Source organism: Haemaphysalis longicornis, unplaced genomic scaffold (assembly GCF_048455015.1).
Source record: "Haemaphysalis longicornis isolate Haplotype H1 unplaced genomic scaffold, Haemaphysalis longicornis Haplotype H1 scaffold_1, whole genome shotgun sequence".
Classification (NCBI taxonomy): Eukaryota; Metazoa; Arthropoda; class Arachnida; order Ixodida; family Ixodidae; genus Haemaphysalis; species Haemaphysalis longicornis.
The window spans coordinates 182,869,750-182,891,997 of NW_027526203.1; the positions used below are offsets into that span (position 1 = coordinate 182,869,750).

Genomic DNA, 22,248 nt, shown 5'->3' on the forward strand with positions numbered 1-22,248 from the left:
TGTCCGTAATCAAAACGTCCATTTCACGTATCTTTCAAGACGTAGCACAGTCGCTCTTTCGAGACCTTTAACCCTTCCGAGACCTTTGACCCGTACCCCTAAACAGAAACCAATGCCCCCTGACTTCATTTTCTTCCGTCGCATCCGTGGTGTCTGCCCTCAACCAACCAGAGCTTGCTTGAAGTAGGCACTTCGAAACGGACATGAAGTGGGAAAAACTAATAATTCGACCGCGGGACTATGCGCCGTAACATTTCTCCGTAACTATCGTCCTGTTTTTTTTTTTTTTTTTTTGGGGGGGGGGGAGGGCATCTTTTCGTTGGCTATTTTTTGCGCTTGAAATTGATGTTTCCCGCGCATTCTGTTAGTGCCGGGAACAAAGTGGATTTAATGTACTAATTCCAGGAAATATAATGTGACTAACTTTGCACAAACTCGCTGAGTACATACTCAGCTGCTTTGCGCCAGGAATGCGCCAGTAAATTAAACAAAACGTCGTCGCCACTTTTGCATGAGAATAACATGGATACCTGAACTTGTTATAAAAACATGGACGCGTAGATTGATTTGTCTGCCATAGGAGCGCGCTCCTTGAAGATAATGAAAGGGTGCATGATCAGAAAATTCACGCTGTGGTGAGTTTAACTTCACACGGGATGCTTTTAACATGACTGGCCATCCTTTCCTGTCCCCTCTCAAGAAGCTCCGACGGAAAACGTAAGCACAGGGAACCTTACAGAGAGAATATTCTTCAACTTCTTCAGTCAAATATTGGAATTCTGCAGAGTTCATGGCACGAAAAGACCAGCCACTGAAATTCCCCAGCGTGAAAGGCGCGCAGTTTTTTGTAGAACCGAGGTTTTCAATTATCGAGGGCAACTCGAATTCGGCGTTTTTCAATTTCCACCGAAGCGGAGAAAACCGCCTCGGGTGTTACTTTTCAGTGCTCGTCGTTAAGCGCTGAAAACATATAACCATATGTGTAGATTCTTTGTTTCATTGCTAGCTCAAACCATTGCGACACCTGCAAGGCTCTTTAGAAGCTCAGTCGCGCATTTTATTTCATTATTTGTTTCCTTCTCTTCACGCGGCGTGTACAGAGTTGGCGGATTTTGAAGATTTCTGTCAAACCTAGCCCGCCAAAACGGATTTCCTGCATTGTTGGCGAGCTGTATAGACACAGGCATACTTATTTTGGGATCTTGAAGCGAAAAGGAACGGCGCTTTTTTGTCTCGAAGCACGATTTCATTGCTAAAACCATATTGGCGGCGTACGTACTCGCTTGTTGAGGCTGCATGGCACGTTGCAAGCAAAAAAGGCGTACAGCCAAGCGAATGACTGGGCGGGAAGGAAAGTGAGCAGAAAGGTGAGCCGGTGGCCCAGCAAGGTTCTCGCGTTCTTTCCACACAGCTGTGGTCAGCTGTTGTGACATCCACAAACCTACCTACATGGGGGCCCAACATGACTGATCACACGGGCGTAGCCAGACATTTTGCTCGGGGGGGGGGGGGACTGAGATTCCACCTCAACCTCCTCCATATGATTTTTCAAGTGATTAAAAATATATAATAAATACATAGCTATTAACTGATAATATACATTAGTATTAACTGAAATTTACAATTAATAACTGAAAATACGTGACTAATTTCAGGAACAAGGAAAATAATATATTTCATAAAGAAATTCTTGGCATGTTCCGAGATGGCTATCACTGCTTGCGATTTTCTGTTTTGTCTCCGCAAGAAAACATACCACTTAAAGAAATATAGAAATGTAGAACAAATGTAAGTATAAATTCTTAACAAACACGGAATAAAAAAAACATGGAAGTGAGGAATTAATTCATCCAAACGAGCCGGCATTATAAACGTGAAAATCCCAAAACAACAACTTGTGGGTGAATGCTTTATTTTATTGTCGCTTTATCATAAAAGAATCTTTTTTTTTCTTTTTTAACATGTGCGGGACAAATCCTAATGCAGCAGTCTTTTATGCCACTATATTACGCAGGACGAGCTTGCCACGCGTCGCGTACTACCGATAATTGCACCAAAATTAGTCACACAACAAATAAGGGGTGAAAAAAGCGAGAAGATTTTATTCTGGTCAGGACAACAAAAGTGTCACTGGCAACAAAGTGTATATTTCTACAGAAAGCCCGTTGTACATGCTGTGAATTTACCTGCTTATTTGCTGATGCGGCACCACCAGTGCGGCAAAACGGCCTATTTTTGTAGGTGTCGCCATAGATCGTTTTGCCTCACAAACAGCGCCGCAGCAGCAAATTCGCAGGTTCATTCCCACCATTTGGGGGGGGGGGGGGGGGGGGGGAGACGAATTCCAAAGTCGTTAGCGCAATGGTTTGCAGCTGCGGCCCTGGTTTCATGGAGGTACTGAAGCAGCCATGACAGCGGTTTCGCTCGCGATTATCCTATAGTTTATTCTGAGCAACGACTGTCCGTCGCGGAGCGCCAGCCCATGCAAGGCCTTCATCCACTTCCGTAAATTAAGGCCTTGCATGGGAGTTAGGCATACCAGGAGGAAAACGGGCCACCAGAGGAAAGTCGGTGCACTTTCCGGACAGGATTCCTTGGGTTCTTCACAAAATCTAGGATGATTTCCGCCGCAGGTGGTTGCCTTGGTCGCCGTGCATGACAGCGCAAAAGTTCAGGGAGGGGGGGGGGGGTGCTGAAGCCCCATACCCCCCCCCCCCCCTCCCGTCGATACGCCCCTAACTGGTCATAAAGTAACCGTTTTACGAAGCTGCCACTAGGGCATGGCCTAAGAATACCATCTGGACGTCTTGCTCCGGTATCGTCAGAGTGTAAGTTGGTCGTCAAATTCAAACTTCTGAGCACTCCCGAAGCACCCCACACATCTGACCTTACTGGTGTTGAGCTGGGGTCAGCCTTTCTTACTTCTCTGCGAAACAGCCTCGCCTGGTCGGCCCAGTTGCGACTCTGACAGCCAGATAGCGCAGCCCCAGCGTCGATGTCCGGTTCACTTTCGTCCTTCCAGGCATGGTTGACTACCTTGATCGATGGCGACTGGACAAAAAACAGGTTTGAAAGCGCAGGGGTAAAGCAAACTGGTCGCCGCATGACCGTCGTAGAAGCCCGCCAATAGTTTGGGGCCCGCTCATATCGAAGCCTGACGCGCAGCATTGCTCAGTGATGCCACTGATGTTTCTCGTCAGCCGAGGAGTTGGTCGGTTAGTCGGACGGGCGATCTCTAACACCCGTATTCACAAACCTAATTTGTTCTCATCTGTAGCGTTACCTATATACTTTGAGCTCTTTACTTTGAGAAAGCAAACTGTATCCACATAAAAAAATGAACTTATACCTAAGGTCGTCCTTTCCGCTGCGTTATTGGCCGGAAAAATGAGCGCACCTTTCCCCGATCAACACTGCAGATTGTGACGATAGCTGCGTTTGCAGATCTCGCCCGTTGTTCACGAGATGTGGCAAAGCTGAAGAGGAAGCGTTTTCTGCTTGTGAAAACTATTCGTGCGCCCGCCATCCATGCGGGCATGGGCGTGCCCCGGCCTACACGGCGCGCGATGTAGCGAGCGCCGGAAGCGTGCCGCTGCTTGCGCGCACTAACCGACGTAGGGCTGCTGCAGTATAGTTTTTCGCCGCTCACCAGAGTGCTACTCATAGTCAAAAGAAAGTTGCACATGAGAAAAGGAGTATCACGGCGTAGAGGAAAACTGCGCTAAGGATCATCTTCGGCGCTGCTACTGAAAGCGGATATCAAATACCGGCCGCGATGCTACGTGAACCGGCCACGACAGGTGGCGGCTTATATGAGTTCTTTGAAACGGATGCCGTAGACGCATGTCCTGCCCTATTGGCGAAATGGTCAAGCTCAGTCCACAGGGCGTACGCTGATTAGCGCACCGCGCGTTAGCTTTGTTTGCAAGCGCCAAAGGCCGGATTCAGACCGTTGCCGCAACTGTCGTAATAACTTCAAATAATGGCATCATTTTACGTCTCATCCAACCGAACTGCGTGACACGCCGTTTTCTTACGTCCATAGATCCCAATACGACTTTTGCGTAGTCTAAACATAGCCTAATTTGCCCCAAAAGGGGTACATTTGATAAGAAAGCATTAAGGAAGGCTGCTGAATGCATGGTTGCCTTTTCTTCATCTTGTCCTTTTTCGGTCTTTACGAAAGGTTGCCTGACGGTATAAATTAAGTTACCCTTTTGAGTACGGGGGTAGCGCTGAAAAAGACATCAAAATGAAAAAACAAGTTGGCTTATGTTGAAAAACTATAGTGCCAAGAATACATCTACGCCGTGCAGCAGCAGTTGTTCAATAACAAACAAAAAGTAGGAAAATGGGCATCAACGAGCTGAAAAACACCTTGCCACACTAACATTTGTAATGTCACTAAATGTGAAACCTAAAAGCTGATTGATGGATCTTGTATAAATGTTTTCCTGGAGCCAACACGAAGATAACTACCTGAAAATGCAAAATAAAGATAGCTGGGGAAGTTTTCTTGATTTAACAAATACAGTCGCCGACCGATTTTTCGGATGCCATATTTTCCGGACCTGCCTGTATATCCGGACTCTGCTATGGCACCGTCACCCGCTCCATAGAGTCAATGTATAGCACCGACCAAACTTTCGGACTTTTGAAACCCTTCCCGTTCGATTTACCGGACTTTTCTTTCGATCACGAGCCAAAAGCTACCAAACACGCAATTAACATCACCGTGATTTTTTTAGCAGCCTCGAATACGTGTTACATTCGTATCAAAACAAATTTCAAGAAAAGAAATTACGAGCTTAAAAAAAACTGTGGCGAGTGTGCCGCGGTCGACGAGTCGGCTGTTGAAAGTTATCGCTGCGGTCAGCGACAGTCCCTTCGCTATAATTTTGCGCCCGAAGATACGTTTAGCCGCGACGAAACCGGTTGTTTTACAAGTTCCTACCCAAAAAAACCCCGGAGAGCTTTGCCGCGGTGGAAAGCATGGAATGGTACAGAGGCGGCTGCAACATGCCCGGTACCGAAAAACATCCGATGCTTGCGAATGGAAAATCCAATAATCCAAGATGCTCTAAGGGAGCGCGTGTTACAGTGCTGTAACCCTGGAACGCGAGCTACAGCGCCCGCAGATTGACGAGTTTTTGAAACCACTTGGTTAATAAAGTGACTCTTTTTGGCGTGAACTCTTTTTTTCAGAGTGCCCGATTTTCTAGACGCTTTCTCGGTCCCTTGAGGGTTAGAAAAAAACATGCTACATCATTATTATCACCGGAAACCAATGCATAATTTTATGTTTTGGTGATTTCTTTTCCTTGGACACACAAGTCTAGTAAAAATATGACTATGACGGTGAAAGCACGGTCTAGTCGTTCTTGTTCCTGCCAACTATATTCTGTATACTGTCACGTTCTTCACGCAACAATATCCAGGAAAACCAGTGGAAACGGGATGTAGGGGCGGAAGAGCTGGTGCGCATTTACTCTGAAAAACAGCCCGAACTGCACACTCTAATGGCCTGGTCTGACACCTGGTGGAAAAGTGCGAAACTATTATGGCAGGCTTGGTGACCAAGCTACCCTGAACCAGCTGTGGAGCTCTACCGTGAGCCATAACCTCGTACACATGAGGTTGACTGTTTTTCGCCACCAGCAAACAGCAGTCATGGCGAAGAATCCAACTCCATGTCCTCGGGTTCAGCCCCAGAACACTTTAGCCACTGAGCCGCTTCGACGGGTACCACAGTTTGAGCTTTTGTGAACATAGCAAAAAAAAAAAAAAAACTGTGGTTGATTCCTCTGTTATAGGAATCGGTAAAACACTAAAGTCAAATGTGCAGCGGAATCTGCAGCGAAAGGAGCATGATTTGCGGATCGGCAGCTGTCATGTGGGTGTGCTTGGCAAGCGACGTCCTGCTGGCGCGTCGCTTCGGCAAAGATGCGACCACTTCGTTCCTGTGTACGGCAGACGGTTGGGTTGCGACGAGCTCAGCTTGTGGAACGCGAGAGGCAGAGTTCGTAGCTGGGACCACGGAGGCTGGGACCGTCAACGCGCGAACGCGTTCCGCTTCCCGCTGGCGTTTCGCTTCGCACCAAATCAGTCACGTTCACGGAATTCACCGGTCGGCATCGTTGCCTTTTTGAGGCGCGTAATGCAAGTTTTTTACACGGGGCTATCGCACTGAGCAACGACGCTGCTTACGCTGCCCGATCGAGGCGCCAACTGTCGGCGCTCGTTAGTATCATGATGCACTACTTCGCTTCGCCCCTCCTAGACGGCAGCACCAACCGCGTCAATGAAACGTTTTCTGCCGTTTCTCCTGTGTTCGTTGTACTGGCGTCATTTGCGGGATAGATATGACACCATTGAAATCTTAGTTTATCCCGGCATAAAATACGGTAATGTTAAAAAATAACGAAATTTCGGCTTCACAAGCGGGAGAACAACGTGGCTTTTAAGGTGATCTACACTATGGAATTGCCGCAGGTAGGCTTCACCACAATGCTCCACAGCGGCAAATGGGCGGCCAGATTCGGCCAAAGGCTTTAATTTGGCGAATGATAAACCTGGCATTTGATTTGAGTAAAATATTCAATCTGCGCAGTGACAACAGCATAAATGCACTCCCTGAGCTGTTGCACACCGCAGATTCTATTTTTACTCAAATCGTATGCAGCGCCTCGTCGTTTGCCAATTTCGAATATAATCTGTCATTTGGGAGCGTTGTAATGAAGCCGACCTGCGGCTATATTTTATTGTGTAAATGGAGGGTTTGATTGTTTCAAACTACTTGTAGTTTGTTTAGGTGCGGTGAAACTGCCCCCAGGAAAGTTTCCGAAATGAAGCGCAGTATGTGAAAGTTGACCGCATGAATTCTCAGAAAAGATGTGTCAGCAAGACCACCCACGAGTGACGTTTCGTAGATATTTCAATGTGCACTGCATGTAGGTGAAAGAGAGTGACTATAGAGTGGCGCGACAGTTCTCTCTCCCTGATACAACGTACGCTCTTGCCTCCCGCGAACGACGCAGGTGTTCAAGAGCGACGCCTCCGTGCAGCGCAAGGGCTTCAAGGCGTCCCACTCGACGGCCTGCGGAGGGCGGCTGCTGGCGACCAGTCGCACCGTGGAGCACCTCTACTCCCACGCCAAGTACGGCGACCAGAACTACGAGAACCGCGAGGACTGCGACTGGCTAGTCGAGGCAGAGTCGGGCCGCGTGCGCCTTCGCTTCCTCACTTTCGAGCTGGAGCACGAGCAGGACTGCGGCTATGACTTCGTCCAGCTCTTCGACGGCTACGATGACTCGGCGCCAACGCTGGGGAAGTTCTGCGGGAACAAGGTGCGTGCCTTTCGCCCTTTCCTGGCAGGGAATCCTTGTACGCCCGCTTTGTAGCTCTCCGAGGGGCGTTGCTCAGGAAGGGATACGAAGATTTGTCTCAAAAAGGCGTGCAGGGTGTTTTTTTAGCGGGATCTGATACATTAATTATTTCTGTTATAGTTACAGCAGGAGCATGAATATCAGCTGTGCGGCACGTAAAAGGCTTCACTGCGTATGGTCGCGTGCAGAATCCCGAGCACACTGCGTTCGAAGTAGGTTCACTTCTTCAGGAAACAGACCATATAGTTAAACCTTCCTGGCTTTGCATCCTGCGTGCCCGAAGCCTGAAAACTGCTAAAGTTGAGTTTTATAAGTGCGTTCACTTCTACGAGAAACTTGCTCCTTTTGTGGTGATGTCGTGCACTGCATCCCGTCTTGACCTCACCGGTGACAAACATGCAGATGCTGGGCGAGTTCACGTCCAGTTCAAGCTTCCTGCTGCTCCGCTTCCGCTCGGACGACAACATCAACGCCAAGGGCTTCTCGGCCGCCTATTCAGCCACGGTTCCCGCTGGCGAGGGAGGCGGTGACGCTGAGGACTCCTCGCTACAGCAGCAGCAGCAGCGCTCCCCCATGCTGCCGCCCTACGCGGTGTCGTCGTTCGCAGAAGCGCGGGCACCGCGCCACCATCATCACCGGGACCGAAAGCTCAGACTGCACCGCCACTGAGGCACGCGCATCGGCACCACACAATCACCACTAACCGGCTGAGCGCCGGCCGCCGCGGCCGAGCCATGGTCACACTCCACAATCATCCCCGCCCGCAGCTTGGCTCGCATGTGCACACCACCTCTGGACGTCGCCATAGAATTACCCTGCACAGGAGTGTACTCTGACCAAGTCCTAGCAATGAGGCACAAGGGATTGACGGCTTATACTTGTAAACTAGAGGAAGCACCATATCCCGGTTTTCTTTCTCACATGATGTGAACAAGCGGCCCTTCGGTAAAAAAAAAGGACAAAATATTATCTGAAGCTAGTTAAGGCAGTAAGGAAAGGGCCGCTGTCGCAGCCACCGCTGAACTTCCTGAAGGCGCGTTTTGCGACAACTGCAGTGACAAGCGTTTGGTGTTTCTCTGGGCCCAAAGACAAGTGCAAAAAAACTTCTTTTGTGGTATGCGCTGAAAGGCTCTGCCATCAGCAGAGGAATGAGGGGTCTCAATCCGTCTCTGCAAGAATTGCTCTGCTCTCGGGGCTCATTGATAACTTTTCCTATGATGAATTGTTTCTTTTTAAACTTTGGAATGTGTTGTTGTTATCCTTGCTGATGTGGGCTGTAAGAGTGTTAGCACACGTGCAAGCGTTTGTGCGGGAGTAATACCAGTAGTGCGCGGTTTATAGTGCTGACTTTCGTAAAAGTCAGAGCTTTGCAAATGTGTCATAGCAAAAGTCTTGCGATGCGTGAAACGTAGTCTCATGTTTCATGCTTTTCGACAAATCAGCTTGCGGCTTATTACCGCTTGAATGGTGTCCAGGAAATTTTTGTTGCTTACCTTACCCCTTTATTTCTTGATGTCATTTTAGAATGACGTTTTTGGAGAGCAAGCTGATTATGGCGCAGAACTAACTATGTGTAAAGGCCGCGCACTACAGCATTGCAACTTTCACAGCTTTAATAGAGGGTACCATCGGTCACATGAAGGCTGAGAACACTTCTGCATGGTACGACTGCATGTTGACCTCATCTATAAATTCCAACTAACATTTAACTAATTTTGTGATTGTTATTATCATAAATGAAAGCATCTCATTTGCCAAAGCATGCGACGAACATTTTCAACCACCGCTTGCATGTTTGGGATATGATGGTCGTTAACTGTGCGATAAACAGTGCCGCACATAGTAAGCAAGTGAAGAGGTATTGAAAAGCAAGTGCGATATGTTTATATATTTGCCAAAAATATCTAAGAGAATCTAAATTGAGGCGCCCTCAAGTTTTAAAGCACTGTCATGAAAAACATTGTTTTAAATGTCCCTTGGTGAAAATGAAATGATAAAATCAAGCGCACTTGTATAGCCACAGCCATCCATTTTACTTTTTTAGTGGGAGACTGCAGCATTGCAATCGCACATTGAAAATGCAATAAAAGTAAGAAACTGTTGAATACAACGTTCCAGCGACGTCGCTCACTGGAAAGAAAATATGAGGAAAAACCACACCAATGAAGACGTGCTGGCTTTAATAGGAGCGCGATTTCGCTTTTGCAAAAGAGGGCTAGACTAGGCTATAATATGCAGCCTAAGCTACAACGAAGTACTTTCAGAATATGCTTAGGTTCGTCATCGCTATGGGGTAAGTATTCGGGACCTTTGCCTGACGTAAATTGATTGTACTTTACTTGCGTTTAGCTTGCTTTTCTGGCGATGTTCGTTAGTAAAGATAAACTTTACTAAAGCGTGGATGTTGGCAAAATACAGTGGTCCTGTACAATACAAAATTTACCGACGTAATTACCTCTAGAGTAGAGTAGCCAGTCTTTATATTTTTGCCGGTGCGGTGCTTACAGCAGTATAGGAAACATATGTTGTGTTAACTGCGCATTGTGTTGACTCATAGCGTTCGATAGATTGATACATATCTTGATAGCTTCACAAATTTTGTGCGTGCAAAGACAATGTAAGAAGTATTGTTGTTTTACGTTTTATTTACGCTAAGGACATCATGCAAAAAATACAGGGCCACAAGCTTCTAACAACAACAACAACGACAAAAAACAACAAGCGAGCCTTAGTTATATTCAACCATCTGCGAAGCCTAGTGATTAAAATTGTTTACAACGTTTGGCGTTGGTAGGGATGCGTGGCTACTACTTTTAATTTTCTACAGTATTTTTGGGGTAGCCAACGCTTTGAATGCTACAAAAGGCAATTCATGTCTATATGATAAATGTTGCGCTGTCATGCTTACCTCAGCTATTGGCGGCAGTAAAAGCAGCACTGAAATGGTCTGATTCTTTGTTTATACACTTTGAGGCATAAAATATAACCTGAAGAGCAGTTAGTTGCAATAATGCAAGTGAAGGTTCTGTATTCATGTATATTTGCGGCTGCTACTGAGTGTATAATGAACACCGAGCTTATCACGTGTTGTGTACACGTATCGAGAAACCAGCGCGTTTTACTAGGATACCTCACTTGTCCTCCATGTATGCAATACAAATGTTCGATTGTTTCACGCTATCATATCGTTCAGAGGGATAGCACAACATGAGAGCGGTGAGCTAGTGTTGCACCTTGAACGCGTAAATAAAAGCCAGCAAGTTAGTAACCTGCGGCATTGAAAGCGAACTATTCGGAGTCCAAGAATGCAATCTGTAGGAAATTGTATATCCAATGAAGTGCCATTTCGTATCCACCACCACATGTCATTCCCATGCTTAAAGATGACTGAAGTGCGAGTCCTATTTAAATAATGCACCCTGCTCTGTGCCCTTCGTCAATGCAGTTTTTTCCGCACGGTTGCACTGGTTGCTTAACTCTTCTATCTGCATAATTAGTTTATACGATATACTACCAATACTTACCTTATTATCACGAAAAAGAAGAACACTAGAAAGGTCTGCAGCAGATGTCACAATGTCTCTGTACTTCTGTACGTTGAACTGAGTCTTAGAAACAGAGAGCCTGTTTTGCGGCACTGGGAATGTTTCCCGAAAGTTCGCTAATTAGCTTTACACCCACCCAACATTTCATGGGGTTCGACTGACGTTAAATTTTTGGTGACTGACGTGTGTATAAACCTTCCCATCAACAAAACATTTCGGTGATAGATATAGGAAACCTCGCCATAACCATGCAAACTTATATAACACTCATAACGCCTTCCATCAATGTGAATGATGGTACAGAACCTTCCCTGTATCCACCCGTCAAAGTTTTATTTATTTGCACCTTTTCGGATTTGTTTTTATTTCCGCTTTCATTCCTGGATATTTTCTTTTGTTTCTATTCGTGCACTGTCAGGTGTTACCTGTGTCGACTAGAGCCTCTAAAGCGGCCACGCTGGAATCACAGCAGCCGCTACCTAATACGCGATTCCTTCGCATGCGTTACCGAAGTCAAAACTGGGAACGCATGTGCCTATAGTGAACTATGACCGTTTCGCACTACTTCGGAACCAATGTTCATTTGATAGAAAATGCTAATGTAAAAATAAGATCTCGAACGAAACGAATAGCCGAAGCTGGAGAGGCAATGCATAATTTTTTTCTCCCTATTACCAACTCTCTAAAGACCTTGCATGGACATGCCTAAGAACTCGGAACGCCTTAATGAATTTGGGGCTGAAGGTTGTGTACTGTAATCATTTTCCGTTCGAGCGATTTTACAAACACTCGTGCACATATCACCACATGCTGTTACGTAACTGACGTGTACGTAGGCAATCGTTGCGTACTCGTGTCCCTAGTCCTCTACTTGTTTGCAGTGCACAGAAAAAAAAAAACCTGCCTGAGCAGCCTCCCCCCCGAGTGCACGGCGCTAATGTCACCTAGGTCAATCCCAACCAACGACTCCACACGCGTTACGAGGGTGTGCTGCGAACCAAGCGAGTTTCCCTACAAGCCCATGAGGTCTGCATTCCCGACAAACCAACCGATGCGGAGTGGTGATGTAACCTACTGCTTGGCGTTCACAAGGGCTATCGAAAAATGCAGTACGCGCGGGTATGCGCGCGCCAATGAATCTCGCGCACTCCGCCACTTATTTTGTACTTTCTCGGAGTTTAATATGAGCCATATTCTCGGCTTGTACATATATGAATGTATCCTAATACCCAGGGCTCTACTCTACGTCGTCTATTGCACGCAGTGTGTTAGGCACGCGATTTTATGAAGGTCCGTGATTTTGGAAGAAAATGTTCGCCTCTTTGTGGCGAACTCTGTTGTGGACATTTCTTGTCAGATCTTCGGTTGTCCGAGCCATGTGCCATTGTATTTGTTGTCTTCTAGCTCCTCACGCCCTTGTCGTGCCTACATGTCTTAAAGCAAGCAGGCAGGAGGCATTGCTTGGCACAGCGGAGCAGAATGCGTCTGTTTGAGCTTTCTTTGTTGCATTTACATGATTCGTCTTTGTATTCTCAAGCGGCTTCAGTTTTTGTGATTTCTGAAACTAGTTCGCACAACGGTTCATAAAGTTCTTCAGTTACATTTTTCTTGCTAAGTAATAAGATTTTGACTCCTTGTTCAAGGAGGCTTCAATAATACAGACATGAGCAAAATAAAACAAAACGCATATTGTAAATATCAATAAAACTTGATTCGGGAGTGCGAGACGCTCTGCGAGGCTTGTACATACATAATGAGAAATGTCCGATATTTTATCTCGAAGCTGTATGTGCGTGTAGGCCGGATTTCTTTCTTTGTTGTTCTTTCTGTTACGAATCGTTCGAATACATAGGCTAACTACGTTAAGCGCTCGGAGTTCTATGGTATTTTGTCCCAGTCGTCGTTCTCTCCTGTGACTTTCAAAGTGCCATGAGATACCGCGCACATATCGGGTAAGTATCGAGTATCGACTAAGCCGGTTCACTATGACAGACGCTATTGCGGAGTTGGAAAAGGCTTTTCAATTACGTATTCAATTACGGCAATGCACAACGTTTATCAGCCCTTCAATCTGTGTTTTCTGTTCTTATTTTATGTTTATTTACTTGGGCAGAGGTGTGGCAGATGCACGTTCGATTAAGGCTGCAGCACTTTGGAGACAGGACGGAATATCAGACTGGCTCTTGTGTGCGACACACTTTCGAGACAACTGCTCTCGTCTGTGTTTTCTTATTCATTCTTACATGGCCGTATAGTTGTACCAGACACGCAGGTAAACAACATGAAGCAGCTCTGAGATTCCCATTCTTCATAGTTGCTCAGATTGGGGTCTTCTGCACGCATATAACGCGGGAAAGAAAAATGTGCCTCGCTCAAATCCGATTGATGCGTAGTGCATGGATGGCACCTCAGTATACCCGCCGTAACAAATGGCAATGCATCACCTCACATCCCCTCTCTGGCAACTTATAATCTCCCCCGTTGCTCGTATGTTCCCTTGCATGGGTCATGTCCGTTGTGACTGTGTAAGCTGCCGAGGTTCATTTGATACTGATTATTATGAAGCGAGGAATTTCAGTTTCGAAATTGGGTTAAATTCTATTTATATGCACGGGGTCTACGTTTGATTTAACCGAGTATTTTAGTTGCAGGAGACAATATTCCGCTTGGACATCGGTAAAAGACATAAACTGGAGTAACACTGAAAGTTGGGAGAGTTGGTAAATCATCATGGGAAACAACACAGTGCGCAAAAGAACGGAACGACAGAAAGAGGCACAACGTAAGCCCTTCTGTTGTGCCTCTTTCTCTCGTCCCGTTATTTTGCGCGCCGTGTAGTTTCCCAAGATAGGTACAAGACAAGCACTTCGGGTGCGATGCAGAGAGTTAATCAAGCGTGTTGGTAGGCCGCACCCTGCCCCTAAACCGACCTAACAGATGTCATACCACCCTTATTTACAAAAGAATGCGGGGAGCTGATGCAAGAGAAGATTTTCCAGTAAAAGTAAATCGCGGGTCTCTCACTGCTAAGGATCGAACCCAGGCCGTTCGTTCCGAAATTCCGTGGTTCTAACCGTTGCTGCAGGTCGAGCACCGGTCGCTTTAGCAGTTGCTCAAAAAAAACAAAACGAGTGCTCCAAGTGAAACAGTAGGCTGCGCTGGGTGCGTACAGGCAGTGGAGAATTTGTACACACAAGGGTACGGAATTTGCCTGCAAGAGTTACTTTACGGCCGCGCCTGAACAGCTCGTGAGCTTGCGTGATTGTGTTCGAATTCTCTTTCAGCCTTTTCATCTTGAACACTTTTACCGACGCTTTCCGCGTTCTTCGGCCCTTTTTGTTCCTCTTTCTTTGCTGCACAAATCGGGTCACAGGAGCGCCTGGTATGCTTGAGACCACAGGCAACTGGACCTGATTTAACAATCTTCAGCCACTGGAACTTATGTACCATTCGTGCACGTTACAGGTGAATTGTTAGGTATATCAGTTGCCTGACAGGCTCGCCAGCTTGAATTTTTCGCATGTATATTTACATACATATATATTTTGGGAGAATGTTGAAGTCCCATTGGCACATGTTTGTGCATTCCGCTTGCGGTTTCTTTTGACAAAAGCTAATACACAAAGTCAACAGCCGGTGATAATTTATTTGTTTTACTTTTTCCGGGATTTTTCGTTCACGATGACAGTGGGTGGAGAGATTTCATTGCTGTTTATCAATCTCTTCCTATCTGCCCAATGTTCAGTCGTCAGAACTGGATTGCTTCTAAGCACGTTTTTTCCATGCGGCAGCTTTAAAGGGCATTATACTTATATTACAGGGCTGCTGTGTTCGACTGTCGTGAACTCTTTCGTTTGACGTTGTCAAGTGTATTCTTACTGATGAACTTTGTATTTAATGTGTCACAAATAAGTGTATGGTACTGCTACAGTGGGGTTACATCTTTCAGGCTATCTTTCTTTGTGATTAACCTTGGGTGTGTGAGCGTTTTGCTCAGAGTTTCTATTCGGATGTGAATCACGCCGACATGCCCACGCTCCGCCTTCGCTCTGTGTTGCAAAATAAAAGCAATTAAAGTTATTTGGCATCTTTTTGTGAATGTGTTAAAAAGGTCCTAAATTTAAATAGTACACGTGAGGAGGTATCAAGCGTACTGTATTATAGTATCAGTGAATACAGGGTGCAGCCTAGTTGGCTGTAACACAGGAGCCACGTAAGGCTATGAGAGCTGATGCGACACCTCAAGCCAGCTGCCTGTGTATAAGGTGTCTTGTTGTCTTGGCTAATAAGAAAGTGTTAACCGAACCTAACTAGTCGGGCAGTTTCAGTCGTAGCGGCAAATTGAAAGTGATAAAATTGATTGATTGATTGATTGATTGATTGATTGATTGATTGATTGATTGATTGATTGATTTGATTGATTAATTGATTGATTTTCTAGACAAAAGTAATTCAATCCAGTGAAGCACAGTCTCAAATATAAGGTTTTAAGTCGAGGTACCCAGATTTCCCTATAGGTGTGGGGCAGAAGTGTTTAGAAACTACCCGAAAGAAGCGTGTAAGTCACATGGGGAGACTGAAAGGGATGCTCGCAATGCCGACCGGAATGGGGCGGAAGCATGACTACGCAAAGGGGGGCTGACCAAATGACGTGATGATTATTTGCCTCTAAAACCGTGCTTCATCACGCATCGATAGGCGTTGCGTGTGCCCAGGGTCACATTCGTCACCATGACATGCAAATTCACGCTGCGATTGGCCTTAACCTGAAAAATGTAAGGTTTCTAGTGTCAGTTCATGAAGCCAATAGTTTGGGTGACGCACCCAAAAAAACCAGGGGCAGGAGGCAGTACCCCGACATTCATGGTTATTTCGTCGGTTCAGTACTAAACACGGTGAAACTCCTGAGTTTGAGAGCTTTCCAACCATTGATGTTACCACTGAGCATATTTTACTCTGGCGTGGTTCGTGGCATCATCTGTGCTCGATAGAAGTGGTGCGTATAAATTTCCGATCTGTGTGTTAAGACATGACGTCCACTTGTAGCCCCATGCATGGACCTCAACTAAGTTACGAGTGCACAGTGCTAAGAGGCCCGCGTCAAGTATCGACAGCTGCAAGGAGACTGGACAAACAGAGAGAGTGTAAGAAGGTATGAAAGAGAGAGAGAATGTAAGAAATAGCGAGAGCGCGAGAGCGAGAGAGCGAGAGAGGGAGAGAGACAGAGAGAGGGAGAGATCGAAATTAAGAACTACAGAGAAAAGGGCGGAGAAAGAGGAGCACTTGACATTGACGCCCACCCGGCACCTATGCGAGCTTCTTTACACGCTGTAGGCGCGCTTGGTAACGGGCGAATATCAGAGCATTGGAGCGGACAAAGACCGGTGCAGTTCTTCTTTGTGAAAGATTCAACAATAATATATTGCTAATGACATGGTACACAAAGGTGCTCGCATTTTCATTTCAGTGCTGGTTAGGACGTCAGTGCGTTTGTGTAATTGTACACGTGTAATACTACGCTTTACATTTCCGACATTCACAAAATGAATGTAATTCTTTCTTATATACGAACGTCGCTGCTGTGCCCGCACTTCACTAACCACACCATCCGACCCCTGAAAATCAGTTGCACATTTGTGACTTACTAAAGCCGTGCATGCGATGCGTGCGTAATAGCCATTTGTAAAAAAAAAAAAAAAAAAAAAAAACATCTAGACGCACGGCATTAATATGAATTCTTGTCGGCGCCACCATACTGAGAATCCGCTCAGACGTGTGGGGGGTGGTAAAAACATTTATTTAAGCTTGAGGGGAAAGGGAAGGGGAAGCGGTCAGCCTCCCATGTCCGGGAGGCCGCGAGCTCGCGCCGATTCCAGAGCTCGTTTCACCACGGTGAGTTGCTGCTCAGGTTCCGTGCTTGTTTTTTTTTTTTTTTTAATTTACTGCACAAGTACGAAAAAACTGGCTAAATGTTGAAATTGATGATTCTATTTAAATTTCATTTCACCGCCAATGTCCAACAGTCTTAGAAGGATTCTCTTGTATGCGTTTTAAATTTGTGTTGTTACTTGGAACTGGCAGGCGGTGTGAGAAGCGATTTTAAAGATTTGTTGATTGGTGCCCGAGGTTTTCAGTGAACTGAGTTGATACGTGTTTGCGCGAAATTGTTCAGTTTGGCCGGTATTTTGCACGACAGTAGAGAGAAATATATGTGCGATTGCGTTGCGCAAATGATGAATGCCATACCTGTACTCGACGATGAAATCGCATGACGGCTGTGGTGGCTCCAAAGTTGCATTTTTTCCCCATAAAAGTGCAAGTGACTGATATCAGCTCAGTTCGCGAAGAGTACATTGTTTGATTCTGTCTTTGGCTTGTATAATTTTCCCAATTCGCTACCATACCCGCTACGACGGTACTGGTAACGACATTGGGTAAAGCAAGGAACAGCTGTATTGTACTTCTACCATTTATTGCATTTCACTTTGTACTTCAATGGGTACGCGTTACACGAGCTTGAAGACTATTATCCCGCCACATACAGATAAAAAAAGAATCGAGTGAAAAAAGACACGAAATAAAGAAGTACCACCCCTACACGATGGATTTCCTTGTCCCTTCCAAACAACCCGTTATTTTACCATTATCGCTTTCATTTTTGCTCTATTTGTTCTTTTGTCAAAGAGAACTTTGCGAAGATTTACTGTCACTTGCTAATGAGTGTAGGAGACATGTCGACTCACTTTGAGAGTTAAGATTGTACCTCCGCAAAAAAAGTTGCGCTCATTGCACAACCTCTTTGTTTCGAATAACAAACATGGTGTTCCGTTTATAAAAAAAAGATAAAACCACCGGTGAGTAAACACTTTCCGGACTAAAGTTAAAAAGCGAAGGATGGCAAACGTGTTTATAGAAAGTAAGGAATTTTACTATAACAGATTGTAGAGTCGCCCGAAAGGAAACACGATCACGCCAGAGTGTGCCTTTCGGTATGGGCCACGCAATCTGACAGTGCGCTCACTACCCAGCCCTGCCACCACTCTCCGCCCATTCCTTCCCCGAGCTATGGGAGACACGGTTGACCTGCTGTCGACTGGAGGACCAGGCCCTCCTGGTGACCCGAGTGAAGGTGGCTAGGGCAACACAAGTATTCCCGTACCAAAGCTCCACTCCCACTCCTGCTTATTAAAATGTTTTTTTCTTTCTCTCTCTCTCTCTCTCTCCAAGAATGAAAATTTTGCACATGCGCAGCAAGGTTGGAGTATGCGAGGCCACAGGTCGCGCTGAGGTGACTTTGACTATGCCTCGAGGCATGCACATTGCGCTTTTGCGCCGGCGGAGCTATATGCCCGCCAAATGGATGCTTCTAGCTTGGCGCGCAGGACGAAACTGTTCGCGGTGACCTGGCTGTTATCGCTGCATTACCTGTTAGGTGCACAAAGCAATGTAGCGCCCCCACTGCGAAGGCAGACAAATTTAGCGTTCTAACAGGTCAAAATAGCCTAGGAAGAGGTAATTGCAGACGTTCGATGATTTTGACTCACTGCAAGATGAGACAATGACAGAGGACTTGACACACACTTGTCTCCGAGCACATACTAAAACAAATGTGGCAACAAATTAAAGCGATTCATTGATGAGACATGCACAATGATCAGTGGAAGAGTAACTAGTGTATATCAAAAAATGCCGTTTACGACGCAGCATCTGGAAACCCACGTGCTGTATATCCCAAGAATAGAGAGCCAAAGTTATAGCACTGCTACCACGAGGTTCCATTCAATCTTCACAGGGGGGAGGGGCTTGTTGAAATTCGCTCTTTTTTGTCGGGTGGAAAATTCAGTTAATTTACTTAGTTTTTTTTAATTAGTTTAATTCACTGGTTGTTCTTCCACCCTTGAGTATGATCCAACTGGCCAAGAAAGCAGCACTTCTTGAGTTTAAAGGGGCACTGACACAAAATTTTGAAGGCGAGATAACTTCGGAGATAGATTGGTGGGAACACATATATATCATCTGCAAAATATTAGCGGCGAATAGAGCCTAGAACATATTTAAAATCAATTTTGAAGTGTGCGAAACGCAACCGAGCAGCCAGCAGAGGACCACGCGCAATTGTAAATAAACAACATCCAAACACGTCACGAGTTTGTGTTTGCCACTTCCGCACTACCGGCGTTTTTTGCCGGTTCGCCCGGCCCGCCGCTCCAATCGGAGGGCCGGAGGGCGGAGCTTCTGCTCTCGAGAACGAACGACCCGATCGTTGGCGGCGGAGGCGCCGTGATTTCGTCAGCTCATCGGGCAGCTGGCCGCAACCAAAGTTCTACAGCGATTCCAGGCTCTCTGTTTCTATTACTGTTTATTACCATTGGATGCGAAAACGCGCCGGAGGCACGAAAAGCTCACTGAGCTAGCCGCACGGTCGCTGTGCAGGCGGCGGCCACGGCCGCGAAGTGGCCCAGGCCAGCGCAGGTAGCTCGAGTGATAGCTTGTTACCGCTGCACGAATTGTCCCAAAGTCCCGACCATGGTGGCTTACATGAGAAAGAAGTTAATGATGCGATGGCGGGTTGCATTAAAAATTGTCATCTGCACCGCTTACGAGAGCGGCACTCGAATATCCGCCGCAGTGCTGAGCCGAACACATCTGTAGGCGGACCTGTAGGCAGACCGGCCGGCTGCTCCCAGCGCGCGTCTTGCCACCCACCGTCTCGAGCGTCGCGCGTCGTTCTTTAGCCGCGGTAGCATTTGCACTCGCAGCGCCTACGTCACATCCACAGTCGCTTTTTAATTAAGCGCCTCACGAGATCAGTACGTGGGGGCATTCGCAGAAACTGCCGTCGATGCGGATTCGACAGTGCTACCGCGGCTCTACTCTGTGATATCCCTCCGACGGTCACGTGGTCAGCTTTGTTCACTCAAAATCCACAAAATACATCGTTTCGCGGCACTCGCTGAAACCGAAACTGCGACTGGCCGCATTGAAAATGCCTCTAATTAAACAACCGTCGCACGCTGAAGCAAATGAGGTTTCTACAGGTTATAAGTAGGTCACTAGCTACTTATCGCAACAAAAAAAACAAGATGCAAAATTTTTGTGTCAGTGCCCCTTTAACTTGTGCCCAAACTCCTTTTTATTGGGGCGCATTCTTGTGAGCATTACAATCCCAACGTCGCTTTTTCGCCTTGCAATAAAGTACACACCAGTACGGAAGTTCACTTTTTCCGACCGGGACGGCCGAATTTCCGATCTGCCGGTGGACTATGATAACACAAAGGGGTAATATATTTCGATGCATCGGGGGATGCAAGCTAATAACCAGCCTTCCATTGTGTGTCTTGTAGTACAAGCGTTGCTTGGGCTTTGAATTCAGCTTTTTTTTTTATTTACTCTTACTGTGGCCAGTGAGGCCGATACAGGGTGGGGTTACAAATTTCTTGTAATAACAATAAGCATGCATAAGCACGCACAAAAGCACACACATAATCGAGCATGCCTAAATTATTGCACAAACAATGCACACCAATGATGCCAAACAACGCAATAAAATACAGACAAGCGAACGAGTAAAATAAAGAACTTTATACATATTACATTATATGTACATACACATCACATGCATTATAGGTACAGGACCGCGCAGAAGTAAACAGAGCATGGGAGTGGTGGCCGAACTGCATCGCTGCGCCGCGTATGGGCGCCGACGGGAACCAAGGAGCGCCGGTCTAAGAGTGTGTTCGCACTGCGCCCGCCGCCCTATCTGATATTTTAATCGCCGCTCTGCTGGCGTGTCATGCTGGGCGCGACGGTTTTCTAAAGGCCGCGCTGGGCTATAGAGGGGAGCTGGTTGCGTTGCGCTCGCAGGCATCAGTGGCGACCGAATCCGCCGCTGTTGAGCTGGACAAAGCTGCGCACGCCCGAAAACGCGCATTGTTGTGCGCTGTATATGGCGGCATAAACTTGTAGGCCGCTGCGATTTGGCATAGCATGTCATTGCGATCTAATTTATTGCAAGCCGACAACGAAATTACCTTGGGCAATAAAGAAAGCATATTCACAGAAATATTTGTTATCCGAAAAAAAATCTTGCTTCCAAAATTGTTTTTTTTTGTTTTTAATTTTGGGTTTCTCTCAAGTTACTGCTGCCACTCAGCTCAAGTCTGTTCTGAAGAAAGGAAAATACAAAATGTCCATGCGGTAGATATTTTGTGTTAATGAACGCCGTAAAGAATAATTAAAATTGTCTTCTATTACAGCGGGCCTCATAGGGCGCATATTTTGTGGCCGCATTAAATCCGGCGTTGTTATTTTTAACGAGCATCTTATATTAGTTAAGAAAATGTTGCAGCTTGCGATTAAACCGTGCATTGAAGTAAATAATGGGTTCACCGCATGACCCTTGTGTCTTGCAAAAAAGCGCCGTCAGGGCTCCAAAATGACCGATGACGATTATAGTCGTCATGACCGTTGACGACCATACTCGTCATCGGTCATTTTGGTACAAAATCTTATGACGGCTATGCTCGTCAACGGGAGCGAAAGGGTTAAGGCGACAACAAAATATGCGCCCTATGAGGCCCGCTGGAATAGAAGACAATGATTGTATTTATTCTTTACGGCGTTCTTTACCATAAAATATCCACCGCCTGGGCAATTTGTATTTTTCTTTCTTCAGAACAGACTTGAGCTGAGTGGCAGCAGTAACTTGAGAGAAACCCAAAATTTAAAGAAAAACAATATTTGAAGCGATTTTTTCAGAATAACAAAAGTTTCTGTGAATGTGCTTTCTATATTGTCCAAGGCAATTTTGTTGCCGGCTTACAATAAATTATATCGCAATGATGCCAAAGCGCAGTGGCCTATAAGTTTATTCCACAATTTACAGCGCGCAACAAGGCACGTTTCCGCGTGCGCGTAGGTTCGTCCAGCTCAACAGCGGCGGATTCGGTCGCCACTGATGCCTGCGAGAGCAAGGCAACCAGCGCCCCTCTATAGCCCATGCGCTGCCTTTTGAAAACCATCACGCCCAGCATGACACGATAGCAGAGCGGCGATTAAACATATCAGATAGGGCGGCGGGGGCAATGCGAACATACCCTTAGACCAGCGCTCCTTGGTTCGCGTGGGCGCCCATACGCGGCGCAGCGATGCAGTTCAGTCACCGCTCCCGTGCTCCGTTTACTTCTGCGCGGACCTGTACATATATGTACATACATACACTCTCGACATGTCGTAGACACTCGAGTCACGGCCCGGAGGTTTAAAAGAAGGTCCCCTTCACCCCGAGTAGTCCAAGTGGCGCTGGCTACCACCCCTAA

At 46.4% G+C, this 22,248-nt stretch overlaps 1 protein-coding gene across 1 annotated transcript in view; it reads left to right on the forward strand.

The window, feature by feature from the left end:
- The window catches only part of LOC144139907 (bone morphogenetic protein 1-like), a 678,031-nt gene extending 660,504 nt beyond the window's left edge, over positions 1–17,527 (forward strand). Inside the window, exons 17-18 of the mRNA XM_077672135.1 lie at positions 7,038–7,346; positions 7,788–17,527. Of these exons, the coding sequence (XP_077528261.1) occupies positions 7,038–7,346; positions 7,788–8,054 (576 nt within the window). The 3' untranslated portion in view covers positions 8,055–17,527. The remainder of the gene's footprint in view (positions 1–7,037; positions 7,347–7,787) is intronic.
- The last annotated feature ends 4,721 nt before the right edge of the window (positions 17,528–22,248 follow it).